Source organism: Megalobrama amblycephala, linkage group LG18, assembly GCF_018812025.1.
Source record: "Megalobrama amblycephala isolate DHTTF-2021 linkage group LG18, ASM1881202v1, whole genome shotgun sequence".
NCBI classification, from domain to species: Eukaryota; Metazoa; Chordata; class Actinopteri; order Cypriniformes; family Xenocyprididae; genus Megalobrama; species Megalobrama amblycephala.
Window position 1 is genome coordinate 28067735 of NC_063061.1, and position 14826 is coordinate 28082560.

The 14826-nt window shown below is 36.2% G+C and overlaps 1 protein-coding gene across 1 annotated transcript; it reads left to right on the forward strand.

Moving 5' to 3' along the window:
* The first annotated feature begins 404 nt into the window (after window positions 1-404).
* On the forward strand, window positions 405-12909 carry oacyl (O-acyltransferase like). The gene is made up of 15 exons (XM_048167422.1): window positions 405-970; window positions 1831-1964; window positions 2176-2254; window positions 2466-2601; window positions 3909-4153; window positions 4308-4475; window positions 4580-4682; window positions 6895-6996; window positions 7109-7274; window positions 7362-7441; window positions 9188-9298; window positions 10051-10174; window positions 10273-10459; window positions 10747-10889; window positions 12616-12909. Exons 1-15 carry the CDS (start codon window positions 817-819, stop codon window positions 12712-12714), a joined length of 2031 nt encoding a protein of 676 aa, XP_048023379.1. The 5' UTR covers window positions 405-816; the 3' UTR covers window positions 12715-12909.
* The last annotated feature ends 1917 nt before the right edge of the window (window positions 12910-14826 follow it).

Sequence of the window (14826 nt, forward strand, 5' to 3'; positions counted from 1 at the left end):
TATTTCAATCAGTTATAGGGAAATTTGGAAAATGGGATTTTGTTCATTTTAACAGCTTCTGAAGCTACCAAGAGTTCAAATATGCAGTTATTTGTTCTTCAGATAGTCCTCTGTAAAATAAAAAAAAGTCTCAGCTGTATGCAAAGTGACCCACATTTGGTTTTTGACCACTGAAAATGTGAACAATTTACCAATTTACCAAATTCATGCTTTTAACTGAAAGCAACTTGTACTGACATATCTTGACATAATATGTCAGTGTCATTGTTTTGTCTCAAGATGCATACAAAAAAACAAAGCTAAAGTGAACAGATTTTACTAATAGACCTACCAATCTCTGTGTAAAAATAAAATAATGATGCTCAGTAATTATATATCTTTGACATTTAATATTTTGGCTTTCATCACTATTTGCGTTTGTCTTCGTACAAAAAAAAAATGTTTACAAAATCAAAAATTTGAGCCAGGGACCTCTGGTTGAGTTGACACGGAATGAGCTATATGTAGTTTGCATAGCTCAGATGATTTGGCCTTTTTTTCAGCAGATTTTGGTCTTCAAAACAGAGACCTAATCATGACCACATTCACAAAACAAACATTGTTGTTCATTAGCCTCCTGGTGGTAAAGGGCTGATTATGTTTGGTTTTGGGTGTGATGAGCATCAGACTAGCATCCGAGCGTGGCGTTTTGATTTCCACGGTCATTTTGATGGTGCGAGAGTATGACGGGTCACATGTCCACCTCTTCTCCCATCATGTGTCCTGCTCTCACATTATTTAAACCAGTGAAACCGCAAAAATGAAATACTGTACAAGATGCTACGCTTAACATGGAGTGCTGTCACTCTGATGTACCTGTTTGTTTGCCACAACGCATGTGCCTGGAACGTGACGCTAAAATGCATGAAGGACACAACAACGTTCCTCAAGGAATTACAGAAAGAAACTCCAAGCAAATATGCAGTCTTGAGTAAGTAATAATGCCAGACTTTTACTGAAGCGTAATTTTTAATGGGGGTCATGTTTTCAGGTTGAGCTTTGCTTTTTCCTCCCAGAATAATGTAACACTGTTATCAGTCATTTTTATTTAACAATATTAATATTATTTGAAACATCATTTAGAATATCTTAGAGCTATTTATTTATTTATTTTTGATATTATGTATAATTTTATTTTTTATATAATTTCATATAAAATGTCTATTTTTATTTTTTATTACTTTTATTATTTTACCCAATATCGATTTATAATATTTCACATTTTTAAAATATCTTTGAGCTGTTAATTTTTAATATTATTTTAATATATATATATATATATATATATATATATATATATATATATATATATATATAGTATTTTTTTATTTAGATTCTCATATTGTTCATCATTTTTTGTCTGTTTCAGTTATTTTTGCATTATTATTATTTTATCAATTATTTATAATATTTGAAACATTTAAAATTTCGTAGTGCTATTTATTTTTAATATTATGTATTCTATTTATATATATATATATATATATATATATATATATATATATATATATATATATATATATATATATATATATAATATTTTTTTCTCTTTGTTTTCTGATATTTTTTCCCCATGTGTTTTTGAGACTTTATACAGTTGCTAGGTTGGTCTGGGTGGTTGCTAGGGTGTTGCTTGGATGATATGGTGTTCTGGCCTGGGTGGGTTTATTGTTCATATAATGTATCCTATCCTAACTTTTCTTTTTTTATTTTATCCATTTGTATATATATGAACATAGTATGGTGTGATTGTTTTTCATGTCTTCTGTCCTTCTCCACTTGCTGTTGTAGTGTATGATGCGTTTGGTAAGATTGGCAGTGATGTTGTGGGAGGGAACGTGAACCGACCCGGATCTCTGAGAGAGTGTCTGTCCGTGGAGGGCCCAGAGTTCAGGGGACAGTACTGCCAGGTGTTCCTCAAACAGGTACATTCATACAAACCATGCAAATGCACAATATATACAACTCAGTTCACTAAGAAAAAATATTTTATAATATTGCATATTTTGTATTATAAGTCTGCCATGTATCATGCCAGTGTGTTAAACAAATATTGCAATTTGATTAAACAACCTGATATGGTCTTGAATTGAGTTGAAAGAGTGATTGTTGGTGATATTTTTTTCTGTTATGCAGGATAGGGTGGAGTACTTTGTGGGTGTTTGTGTTCCAGACTCTTGTACAGAATCAGAAGTCCAGACGCTAGTTGTTTATGGTGAGTGAAATCATTGTGTCTAATGTACACAACAGTATTTAAACAATTATGCCACCCTTAAAATGTCTTTGTCATTGCATTAGATTAGACAAATGATTGACCCTTGATGCAAGATAATAAAAGAAGTATAGATTTACTGTGCTTCTTCATCATTTTTGTGTGGGGTATGTGTAATGTACACCTGTCTACATTTGTGTGTTTGTGTCTGCAGAGGCATTTGAACAGAAACACATCTCTTTGCTTCCTTCTGTGCCTTCAATCTTGATGTCGGATTCCACATTGGGCATATTTATGACACAATGCCTCAGTGATTCCCCCCATCCAGACCTGTCTGCTATAGTCTGCCTGTGAGTAACACACACACCTACACACACACACACACACACACACACACACACATACATACTTGTATATATGGTTTATTTTTAGAAGTGCATTTTCCATTTGACTTGTGGTACTTGCACATGTATAGGACCCCTAAAGGGATATGGTGGTGGGGGGGGGGACGTGAGATCGGGTGAAAAAATGTTTCGAAACTTTTGCTCTCCCCCAAGAAACTTTGCATTCTCTTTCAAAACTTTTGTGTTTCACCAAGAAACTTTGCATTCGCTCACAAAGAACTCGCAATGTTGCTAAAGTATTTTAAGACTTTTATGCAGTTGCTAGGGTGTTCTGGGTGGTTGCTAGGGCATTGCAATGGAGTTGTTAAGAAGTTTTGAGACTTTTTATGCAGCTGCCTTGTATTCTGGGTGGTTGCTAGGGCATTGTGATGCAGTTGCTAAGGTGTTTTGAGACCTAATACAGTTGTTAGGTTGTTCTGGGTGGTTGCTAGGGCATTGCTAGGTAGATTATAAGATGTTCTGGGTGCTTGCTAGGGCATTGATATGCAATTGCTAAGGTGTTTTGAGACTATACATTTGATAGGTTGTTTTGGGTGGTTGCTAGGGCATTGCTAGGTAGATAATAGGGTGTTCTGGTTGGTTGTTAGGGCATTACTATGCAGCTACTAAGGTATTTTGAGACTTTTGATGCAGTTGTTAGGGTGTTCTGGGTGGTTGTTAGGGCATTGCTTTGCAGTTAAGGTGTTTTGAGACTATACAGATGATAGATCATTCTAGGTGGTTGCTAGGGCGTTGCTATGCAGTTACTAAGGTTTATTGACACTATACAGTTGATGGGTTGTTCTGGGTGGTTGCTAAGGCATTGCTTGCTAGATGCTAGGTTGTTCTGGGTGGTTGCTAAGGCATTGCTATGCAATAACTAATATGCTTTGAGACTATACGGTTGCCAGGTTGTTCTGGGTAGGTAGGTTGCAGTTTCTAAGGTATTTTTGAGACTATACAGATGCTACGTTGTTCTGGTGGTTGCTATGGTGTTTCTAGTTATATGATAAGGTGTTCTGGTGGTTGCTAGGGCATTGCTATGTAGTTACTAAAGTGGTTTGAGACTTTTGATGCAGTTGTTAGGTGGTTCTAGGTGGTTGCTAGGGCATAGCTAGGTAGATGCATGGTTTCTAGGGCATTACTAGGTTGTACTGGGTGGTTGCTAGGTGTTTTGGGTGAATGAGATTGCAAATATAAGTACAAATATTTTTTTCTTGAAACAAAAACAGTAAGTAATACTGTAAAGACTGAATGAGTTTTTTGTGTCTCAGGTTTGTGTGCTGTGCATTATTGGCACTTCCTCTCATAGCTTCCATCTGTGTGGCGTTAATAAAAAGGAAGAGAAACAGAGAGGTGAAGCCAGCGGTGGGTTTTGCTCAAACCTCAAACACCAACCAATACGGCGCCGTCTTGACTAATGGCTCGGCCAATCAGAGTAAAGGATGCAGTGGCACCCCTGATGCCACACAAACGAAGAATCAAAATGCAGAAAATGTCCAGCACGGCATCTCAAAGAGCAAGTACACACAAAGAGACATACAGATACTCTTCTTAGCATTATAGCAAATACGTATGCCGATTTAACCCATTTTAATTGATTATTTTTTCACCCTTTCCTTGCATTATATCCACCTTTTCCCCTCTTCTGTCCTCATATTCTCTTTTCTCAGCTGTGTTATCGTGTCTTCAGGCGCTCTCTGTGCAGAACAGCAGTCAGGGGTTGCTCGCCACAGAAAGCTCTGGAAGCAGTTATTCCTCTTTGAATGGCATCCGTATCCTCAGTCTCCTCTGGATCATCTCAGGCCACACCGTGCAGCTCAGTGCCTGGAGTAACCTGGGTGAGAGTGAGGGGGAGATATCCGTATCCACGCACTATTTGACTAAGTTTTGTTTGTGTCTTTCACCTGATTTCATCAGTTTCACTTGATTTCTTTCCATGTAGATAATGATAAGAGGTGGAAGGACATGGTAGAGAAGAACCCTCTGTATGTCTTTGCCTTCAGTGGGCCTGTGTATCTAGCGGTTGACTCTTTTCTGCTGCTGGGGTAAGACCACCTTAGCAATGGCTCATGTCATAGTCGACAAAAATATGAAACATTGACAAATGTCAAGTCTTAGCCAGGAGCGTTTTTAATTGTTTTCGCTGATCTGTGTGAACGGGATCATCGGTAACATTTTCCTCTGTACGTGACAATGCAAAGGAAAAATGCAAAGGGTTAGTTCACCCAAAACTGAAATTTCTGTCATTAATTACTCACCCTCATGTCATTCCAAACCTGAAAGACCTTTCAGGTTTCCAATCTTTGGAACACAAATTACGATATTTTAATGAAATCCAAGAGGATTTTATATCTCCCATAGAAAGCAATGTAATTACAACATTCAAGGTCCAGAGAAGTAGTAAAGACATCGTGAAAATAGTCCACATGACTACAGTGTTTCAACTTTAATGTTATGAAGTGACGAGAATACTTTTTGTGTGCAAAAACAAAACAAAAATAACGACTTTATTCAACAATTTCTTCTCTACCCTGATTCTCCTACGCTGTGTACATAACAGTGCAGGCTTCCGGGTTCTGCGTCAGAATGCCAACTCAGCATAGACAGTTTACAGTAATTTTCGGTCTGTGTTTGTTGAATGGGTCTAGTAGTAACTTTGTGGCATTTAAGTTTGGTTCTTTTCTTCTACTGGTAACCCAAAATAATACTAGCTGGACATAGTTTTAACTTGCTAGCTAATGTAATTTACTTGTCATTTATTTTGCTTGTTATCAGAAATAATCTACTTTAGAGGGACTCAGTTGTTATTGATTCTTTGTGGAAGTCTACTGGAAGTTAAGTTTGGGCCACACAGTTTGCCGTTGAAGACAACACGTGAGCAGCATGACGCATGCGTGTGATGCAGGAGCCGGCCAATACTGAGTCGGCATTCTGAGGCTTTTTTTTATATGGTTGCAACTTGCAGGGATGTTCAGTATGGTTGCTAAGGCATTGCTATGCAATTACAAAGATGTTTTGAGGCTTTTTATGCGGCTTGGTTGTTTTGAGTGGTTTCTGTGTCCACCCAAAACGTTTTTTTCCCGCCAAGGCTGGTGTATTATTGCAATTGTTTTCAGTGGAAGCGCGGCTTTCTTATAAAATGCAAACAGCGTGATGAGGCATTTCACACTCAGCATTTTTACAGGTCGTTGAGAGTTGAAGAATGTTCAACTTTGGGTAAACGCAGCGCTCATCACTGTCACTTTATACCCAGCCGTCCAATCACAGTGGAAGAGGGGCGGGACAAATACCACACCGACCAGCCATCATATTCTGCTTGTGCAACGATAACAAACGACAACAACATCTCTTTATCAAAACGAGTGCCAGAGCACAAAGACTATAGAATAACACAAGACATGTCACTCGTATTGTTTTGAATTATGGGAGAAAGTGTAACGTGCAATATGGCGGAATAAGTCCTGCCTTCAAAATAAGAGTCAATCGCCGACTGGTAAAGTCATCGCGTCACTGCAGCGGCCGTTGGAAGCACTGGTTTCTATAGAAACAGTCAGACTCGCGCCTCCGAAATGAGGCACAAGCGGGCACAAGAGACGCGCATTTAGGTCTGCGCATGCGCATTAGCTTGATCCAGCCTGAAAATTTTAGTTTTTTGTCATGATTCGAGCGTTTGGAAAAAAAAATATGAGATAGTTGTTGTCAGAATTCATTGGTGATTTCAAATATGAAATTTAAGCATGGCAAAGTCTTAAAGGGACTTTGGTCGACATCAGATAATAATTCTGCGAATAAAAAGACCGGCTAAAAACGCTTTGGTGGACACAAGACCTAAATCGAGAAAAGCTTGTAATGGCATCATTTTTATTTATTTATTTGCATTTGCTTTTTAAATAATATCCTTGTATTTATTCATGAATAAAAGTTGTGATTTATGTTTCAGAAAAACAAATGCAGGTATATTGTACAGAAAATGCCCAGAATAATTGTGTACAATTGGCTTATGATAAGTAGGGTATTTATCTGTAATTTACTAAATTATACATAATTATTAAAAGCAATTAACCCTAAACCAAACCCTATATAGTACGTACATGCAGTTAATTAATACTCATTACTTATTTGTGTAATTAAACTTTAACATCACCTTAAAATAGTTTTACCAAAACATTGTTTATCCATGTTGCTTGATATAATCTTGCTTGTAAGAATAACTGGCTTATTAATATTGACAGTGTCTTGTTTGTTTGGTTGTGTCAGTGGTCTTCTGAGTGCCAAATCACTGCTGAACTCCATCCAGAGGTCAGATAACACGCTTAGCTTCAGTCTGGTGGCACATTTCCTCTTCAAGCGGTTCAAGCGGTTAGTTTTATCTTCATAGCTTCCAGTCAAGGCGCATGTTAGTTCTACACCATTTTTTTCAGGGTTGATTTTATGATAATCATCTGCCTTTATGCTGTCTGTTTCTTGTCAGGATCCAGCCTCTCCACCTCTTTATCGTGTGCCTAACCATTGGACTCTTCTCTGTCGTTCAGAGAGGGGTGTTCTGGTTCATAGCAGAGGATGAGGTCTTCAGCTGTAAGAAATACTGGTGGTCAAACCTGCTCCTCATCAACAACCTCTTCACCATCACAGACATTGTACGTCTCGATTGATCTGATCACTTCACTTATGTAATTGCAGAATATGGTTAAAATTACATTATGAGAATGATTTTTTTTTTGAAGTGTGCACCCTGGACGTGGTATCTCTCCATTGACTTCCAGTTCTATGCAACAACACCTTTTCTGATCTTCCTATACAGAATGTAAGTTCAGCCATTTTGCCTGTATCATAAATACAGAATTTATTACCACACCACCGTTTATATCTCATATTAGACATATGGATGAATTTTATGAAAACATGTCAAGGTGACCCTAAAATTATAAGAAGAAGAAAATTTGCCCTTTTTTAAATGTTTTTTTAGTATCATAATTACAGTAATTTGCTCATTTATTTTATTATTTTTGTATTAAAGGATTAGTCCACTTTTAATTACACTTTTCCTGATAAATTTACTCACCCCCATGTCATCCAAGATGTTCATGTCTTTCTTTCGTCAGTCGAAAAGAAATGAAGGTTTTTGAGGAAAACATTCCAGGATTTTTCTCCTTACAGTGGATTTCAATGGCTACCTACAGATTGAAGGTCAAAATTACAGTTTCAGTGCAGCTTCAAGGGCTTTAAACAATACCAGATGAGTAATAAGGGTCTTATCTAGCGAATCGATCGGTCATTTTCGAAAAAAATACAACTGTTTATGCTTTATAAACAAAATATCGCATTGAACGTACTTTCCGCTTTCCGCATTCTTCATAACGCTTACGCTGAATGTTCTATGCCTTCCCTATTCTACTTACGGAACGAACGCGGCGCCAGTTTCGTTTTTTCCGTAACTGTCACTTTTGATCGATTTAATACATCCTTGCTGATTAAAAGTATTAAAGGAAAGAATGTAAGTTCAGCCATTTTGCCTGTATCATAAATACAGAATTTATTACCACACCACCCTTTATATCTCATATTAGACATGTGGGTGAATTTTATGAAAACATTTCAAGGTCATATTTGACCATAAAATTAAAAGAAGAAGAAGAAAATTTGCCCTTTTTTAAATGTATTTTTAGTATCATAATTACAGTAATTTGCTCATTTATTTTATTATTTTTTTTAATAATTGTGATTTTCACTGGGTTCTAACACAGTAAAGGCACTATAATAAATGAATAAAGTAATCTAATAAAAATAGATTAAAAGCAGTACAACAAAAAGTATTTATAAATTATTGTAAATACTTTAAAATAATTTCATAGGCTCAAAGGTTTGAGCACATTAAGATTATTATTTTTATGTTTCAGAAAAAAAGTATCTTGTGCTCACCAAAGCCACATTTATTTGGTCAAAAATACAGTAAAAACTGCAATATTGTGAAATATTATTTCAACTGTTTTCTGTTTTAATCCATTTTAAAATGCAATTATTCCTGTGATGGAAAATCTGAATTTTCAGTAGCCATTATTCCAGTTTTCAGTGTCACATGATCCTTCAGAAATCATTCTAATATTCTAATATTGGTACTCATAAAACATTTCTTAATATCAGTGTTAAAAACAGTTGTGCTAATTAATATTTTTGTGGAAATTGTGATACTTTTTTACAAAAATTTCAAAATAAAAGCATTTATTTGAAATAGAAATCTTTTGTAACTTTATAAATGTCTTTACTGTCACTTTTGATCGATTTAATACATCCTTGCTGATTAAAAGTATTAGTTTTCAATGAGATTTTAAAAAGGACAAGATTTTTCTCATTGCAGTTATGAGAATGCCATGCACACCATCTTAATAGTTCTAAAAACTGGCTTTGTTTTCTTTAAACAAGCCATAATTTCTCATTTCTATTCTTTCTAGTATAATACATGAAATGCTCTTGACAGGTTTTGTGAAATTGAAACGTGTAAAGGTTGCCAGTCTTTCCAGTCTATAATCAGCAGCTCTTTGCTTATTTCCAGAAACAAGAGTGTGCTTGTCGTTGTGTCGTCAGTTCTCCTAATGCTCTCCAGTGTAACAGGAGCCCTGATCACTGGTTTCCTGCATCTCCCTGTGCACCAGCCAACCACACTGTAAGAGATCTTCTTTTTTTATCGCAATGAGACTAAAGCAGACATTTTTAAAATGCTATGATTATGGCCTCTAACAGCTGCCAATGCAATGCAGAGTCAATTTGAATCTGATTTTTGTTCCTTTCAAGGATTAGTTCACCCAAAAATAAAATTTCTGTCATTAATTACTCACCCTCATGTCGTTCCACACCCGTAAGACCTTCATTCATCTTCTGAAACACAAATTAAGATAATTTTTGATGAAATCCAAGGGTATTTGATCCACACAGAGGCAGCAAAGTCATTGCACCTTTTGACGTCCAGAAAGGTAGTTGAAAACATGGTTAAAATAGTCAACATGACTAGCCGAAGCTGAACATGTGAGCAGCACGACGCATGCATGTGATGCTGACACAGGATCCGGCCAATAATGAGCCAGCATTCGGATGTAAACAAGGAAGCATGCATTGAGTTCACTACGTATGACAACGGTTCAAGTCGTTATTTTTGTTTTGTTTTTGCACACAAAAAGTATTCTCATCGCTTCATAGCATTAAGGTTGAACCACTGTAGTCACGTTGACTATTTTGTGGTAATTACGTGGACTGTCAGTGGAGGGACAAAAATTAAGCGTTTGCAACGACAGGGTGAGTAAATAATGACAGAATTGACATAGTCGGGTGGATTAACCCTTTAAAAGTTACTTAATTGTTTCAAATTGCTTTTGAAATGTAATTCTTTGATATTCTGTACTGGTTGGCTTGTTTTTTTAGGGCATATGAAAGCTACTTTCAATATTACTACAACAAACCCTACACAAGATATGGGCCGTATCTGCTGGGCATTCTTGCTGGAATATACATGACAAACAAGAAAGAGATGCTTATAAAACAACAGGCAATGTCTTGAATACATACAAGTCTCAGTGTTCTTTTTTAGATTAAAAAATAAATGTGTTTTCAGTCACATAACAGATCAATTTTTCTATGTGACAGTGGCAGGTAGTCATAGGTTGGCTCTGCTCCCTGTCAATCATGGCGCTGTTAGTGGGATTGGCCTATGTGCTGAGAGAAGTCCCGCCTTATCCATCCCTTCCTCATGCTGTTTATCAAGGAATGCACCGCTCGCTTTGGGCCCTGGCTCTGGTCTGGATCATCCTTGCCTGTGAGGAAGGACACGGAGGTAACAAGAAGAGCCACTAGTAGGGGTTTATTTATGTGGTAAAGACTAGCTGACCTTACATTATTACATGGCTGCTACTAAATAAATGAACATTGATTTGAATTGAAATTATTTTAAGTGAGAGGAAAGAGACTAAATTGCGATATGAGGCATGAACCAGCTGTGTAATAATAACAAATCATTTTAATAAGCACCTTACAACCATAATTAAATAACTGTCAGCCAAATAAAAATGCATGTAAGTGGTGTTCGTTCAGAAGTACCTAAATATGTATCTGTCTGTACAGGGTTTGTGGATAAAATTCTGTCTTTAGGCCTGTGGACTCCTCTGTCTAACATCAGCTTTGCCTGTTATCTCATCCACCCCATCATTATTATACTGTACAACGGCAAACAAGAGACAACCATGCACTACACTGACTTCAACTTTGTAAGTATTCTCTCCAAATAAATGCAGATGAGAGTGTGCAGGACAGTTACACTGTTTAGTTAAGGTATTTCACATCAAATTGCATGTGGATGTATAGTAAATGGACCGATTAAGCTCACACATCATATAAGCTCACTTTATTTATTTATTTATTAAGATTAATAAATGCTGTAGAAGCATTGTTCATTGTTGTTAGTTCATGTTAACTAATAGTTAACTGATTTTAACAAATGAAACCTTGTTGTAAATTGTTACCATTTTTTAAAAAAGGGGCTACATGCAGAATTCAGAAACCCTTGTTATTAGCGACACCGGTGGCCATTAAGTGAACTGCAGCCAGCAGCTCATTGCTGGTGCTGAACATGATTCACCAACATTTTTTTTTTTTTTTTACAGATGAGCTTGATTAAAATTACAATGTTATCTCATAAAATTTTAGTCTACTACAGGCTACAAAGTTGGGGGAAGGTCTCGTTCTTTAAAGGGTTAGTTCACACAAAAATGAAAATAATGTCATTTATTACTCACCCTCAAGTCATTCCACACCCGTAAGACCTTCATTAAACTTCAGAACGCAAATTAAGATATTTTTGTTGAAATCCGATGGCTCAGTGAGGCCTGCATAGCCAGCAATGACACTTCCTCTCTCAAGATCCATTAAGGTACTAAAAACACATCTAAATCAGTTCATGTGAGTACAGTGGTTCAATATTAATATTATAAAGCGACGAGAACATTTTTGGTGCGCCAAAAAAAAACTAAATAACGACTTATATAGTGATGACCGATTTCAAAACACTGCTTCATGAAGCTTCAGAGCGTTATGAATCAGCCTGTCGAATCATGATTTGGATCGCGTGTCAAATTGCCAAACTACTGAAATCACGTGACTTTGGTACTCCAAACCGCTGATTCAACACAAAAGATTCATTATGCTCCGAAGCTTCATGAAGCAGTGTTTTGAAATCAGTCATCACTATATAAGTCGTTATTTTGTTTTTTTGGCGCACCAAAAATATTCTCGTCGCTTTATAATATTAATATTGAACCACTGTACTCACATGAACTGATTTAAATATGTTTTTAGTACATTAATGGATCTTGAGAGTTGAAATGTCATTGCTGGCTATGCAGGCCTCACTGAGCCATCGGATTTCAACTAAAATATCTTAATTTGTGTTCTGAAGATGAACGAAGGTCTTACGGGTGTGGAACGGCATGAGGGTGAGTAATAAATGACATTATTTTCATTTTTGGGTGAACTAACCCTTTAAGATTAGTTACAAGCTGTTAACACAGTGGCAATAAAAAAAGAGATTAATACATGCTTATATAGCACATTTAATGTTTTTGAAAAATAACTCTTATCGTGACTCTAACTCTAACTGATATCGTGAAATATCATTACAATTTCAAATAATCGTTTTCTATTTTAAAATGGTAGTACTTTAATGACAAAGCTGAATTTTCAGCATCATTATACTCCAGTCTGCAGAGTTACATTTCTTATTAACAATACTGAAAACAGTTGTTATGCTTGATGTTTTTGTGGAAACTGATATGTTTTTTTTTTCAGGATTCTTTGATGAATAGAAAGTTCAAACATTTGTTGGGAATGGAAATCTTTCCAACACTGTAAATGTCTTTACTGTCACTTTTGATCAAGTCAAGTTATTGGATTTTTAATTAGCATTTTGTCTTCTTTTCTCTCATTTTCTGTCCTCAGTTCTACCTGTTTCTGGGTCATCTGCTGTTGACAATCCCTATAGGTTACGCTTTAACTGTGCTAATTGAAAAGCCGTATCTCTTCCTGTCAAAACGATAAGTCCTGCTTCATTCCCTCAAAACTGGAAGGTGAAGAGAAGATTTACATATATTTAAGAGACAAGTGCAGTATATTTATTCATTTATTCCCCTTGTACCTCATTTCATTCTGTGAAAGCTGTAGATTACTGTTTATGAACATGTTAGAGAGCTTTGGTGTTGTTATTTGAATGCATAAAATAAATAATAGCCTATATTGATGTACAGAATTAATAGATGAATTGCAAAGTCCCAATGCATTAGTGTATGTTGTCATATAGTTGTCATTGACTGTTTGAGGGACTGTTTTTTTGCATACTGTGTAGCAGGGATGTATGCATATTATGAAGCAGGAAATGTTTCTCTGCTGCATAAGTGAAATGATGTCATGCGTGAAATGAGCTGATGTCATGGACAAACACGACCTCAAGTATGAGCAGCTCAAGACAATAAAACACTGACCAGACGTCAGCATCTGAAGTTGAGGCGACCACATCTTAACTGCAGGAAGTGAAAGATGAGTCATTTAACAATCCATCATTGTAAATTTAAAAAAATAAAAAAATCACAAATCATCCCATTAGTTAGGTCCGAAAAGAAAGCTTGCTAGAAAAAAAACACATAACTCGTATATATTTACAAATTTTGAAATATTTCTGAACAAACATGGTATGTTCCCACCTGAGTGCCTGCTGTAATCAGGTAAGCCACAACATCTGAATCATATGAGGACAATCAACATCAACATTTAAAAGAAAATGAAACGGAAGCATCATTTAGTAATGCACTCATTTATTTTAAGTTTTATTCTCGTTAGATTCTAACACAGTAAATGTACTATAATCAAAATAAAGTATATAACCCACTTGTGTGCCCACTGTAATCAGCCAAGCCACAACATCTGAATCATATGAAGACAATCAACATCAAGTGGTCAATCAACTCTTCAAGAGGCCAGTTAGCTATTTGACAACTTAGAAATTACAGAACTACTTTAAAACTTCATGCAACTCATTTTGACTTTTGTGTAACAAGTTCAAGCTCAAATTAAAGGAATGCAATAACTCTAACTTAACACCAACTTAGTGCACTATACAATTTGCCTGGAAAATCCAGCCTCACCACTGTACCAGCGCATGAGTCTGGTCGGCCATTGAATCAATTTGATTTCTAGGGCGGAGCAAATCCGAGCAAACAGGAAGCGGAGTAAACCAATCAGAGAAGGGCGGATATGACGTTAGCAAAGCGACAAGAGAGTCAACAGCGAAAAGTAAATAATTTAGTGTGTTTTTGGTCAGTTAAAACTGAATTCACGGCTGAATAGAACAAACTCTCCGGTCTCCCGTGCGCCATCTTTGTTGATATTGAAGGGACTTTCACCGCACTAGAGTGACGCTGTTTGCGTCACTGAAATAAACGAATCTGATTGCACGGTACGGTTTGGAGTTGACTCGAATCGCGACGGAGGGTGGACTGACCAGACTGATATATCTTGTAAAACAGTGAATCTCAACCTTTTTTGAGTCATGGACCCCCATCATATTTGGAACCATCCTCAAGGACCCCAGAATAAAATTGTCTCGTTGGTATCATTAATGTCTTTGTGACAACCAAATGCAATCAAGTATAATTTACTACTACTACTACGTTTGTTGACTTGTCCTATATTTAGTCATATTGTCAGGTAGATTATACATATATTATCTTCCTCTTTTGTGGGAACATGTCAATGTCAAAATATACAAAAATTAATATTCAGATATTTTATAAGGACCCCCTGGCACTATGTCAAGGACCACTGGGGGTACCCTGGTTGAGAAACACTGTTGTAGAAGATATATCAGCCTGGCCTTGCCAGGCAATACATAGCCTACTGCCTAGTACAATTAAAAAAATATAGAAAGTTATAGAAGCAATAAACCTCAATTCACTGAAAACTTCAATTTTAATCTAATTAATATTTCCAAAATTGTGTTAAAACGTTTTTTTTTTTTTTTTTTTTTTTTTTTTTTTAAATGAAGTGCAGGTCCAATAAAGCAGTCAAATGCATTGCATTGTGGGATACAGTATTACAGTAAGTATGCTTTTTTTTTTTTTTTTTTAGTATGCTCTGTTTGAGTGTATGGTTCATTTT

What these genes read in the sequence shown, in the direction of transcription:
- oacyl (XM_048167422.1), top strand. Translation starts at nt 817, where the DNA reads ATGCTACGCTTAACATGGAGTGCTGTCACTCTGATGTACCTGTTTGTT. An exon ending in CTGTCTGCTATAGTCTGCCT is followed by an intron (nt 2,602 to 3,908) that starts GTGAGTAACACA and finishes TTTGTGTCTCAG; the next exon opens with GTTTGTGTGCTGTGCATTAT. An exon ending in CCAGCACGGCATCTCAAAGA is followed by an intron (nt 4,154 to 4,307) that starts GCAAGTACACAC and finishes CTCTTTTCTCAG; the next exon opens with CTGTGTTATCGTGTCTTCAG.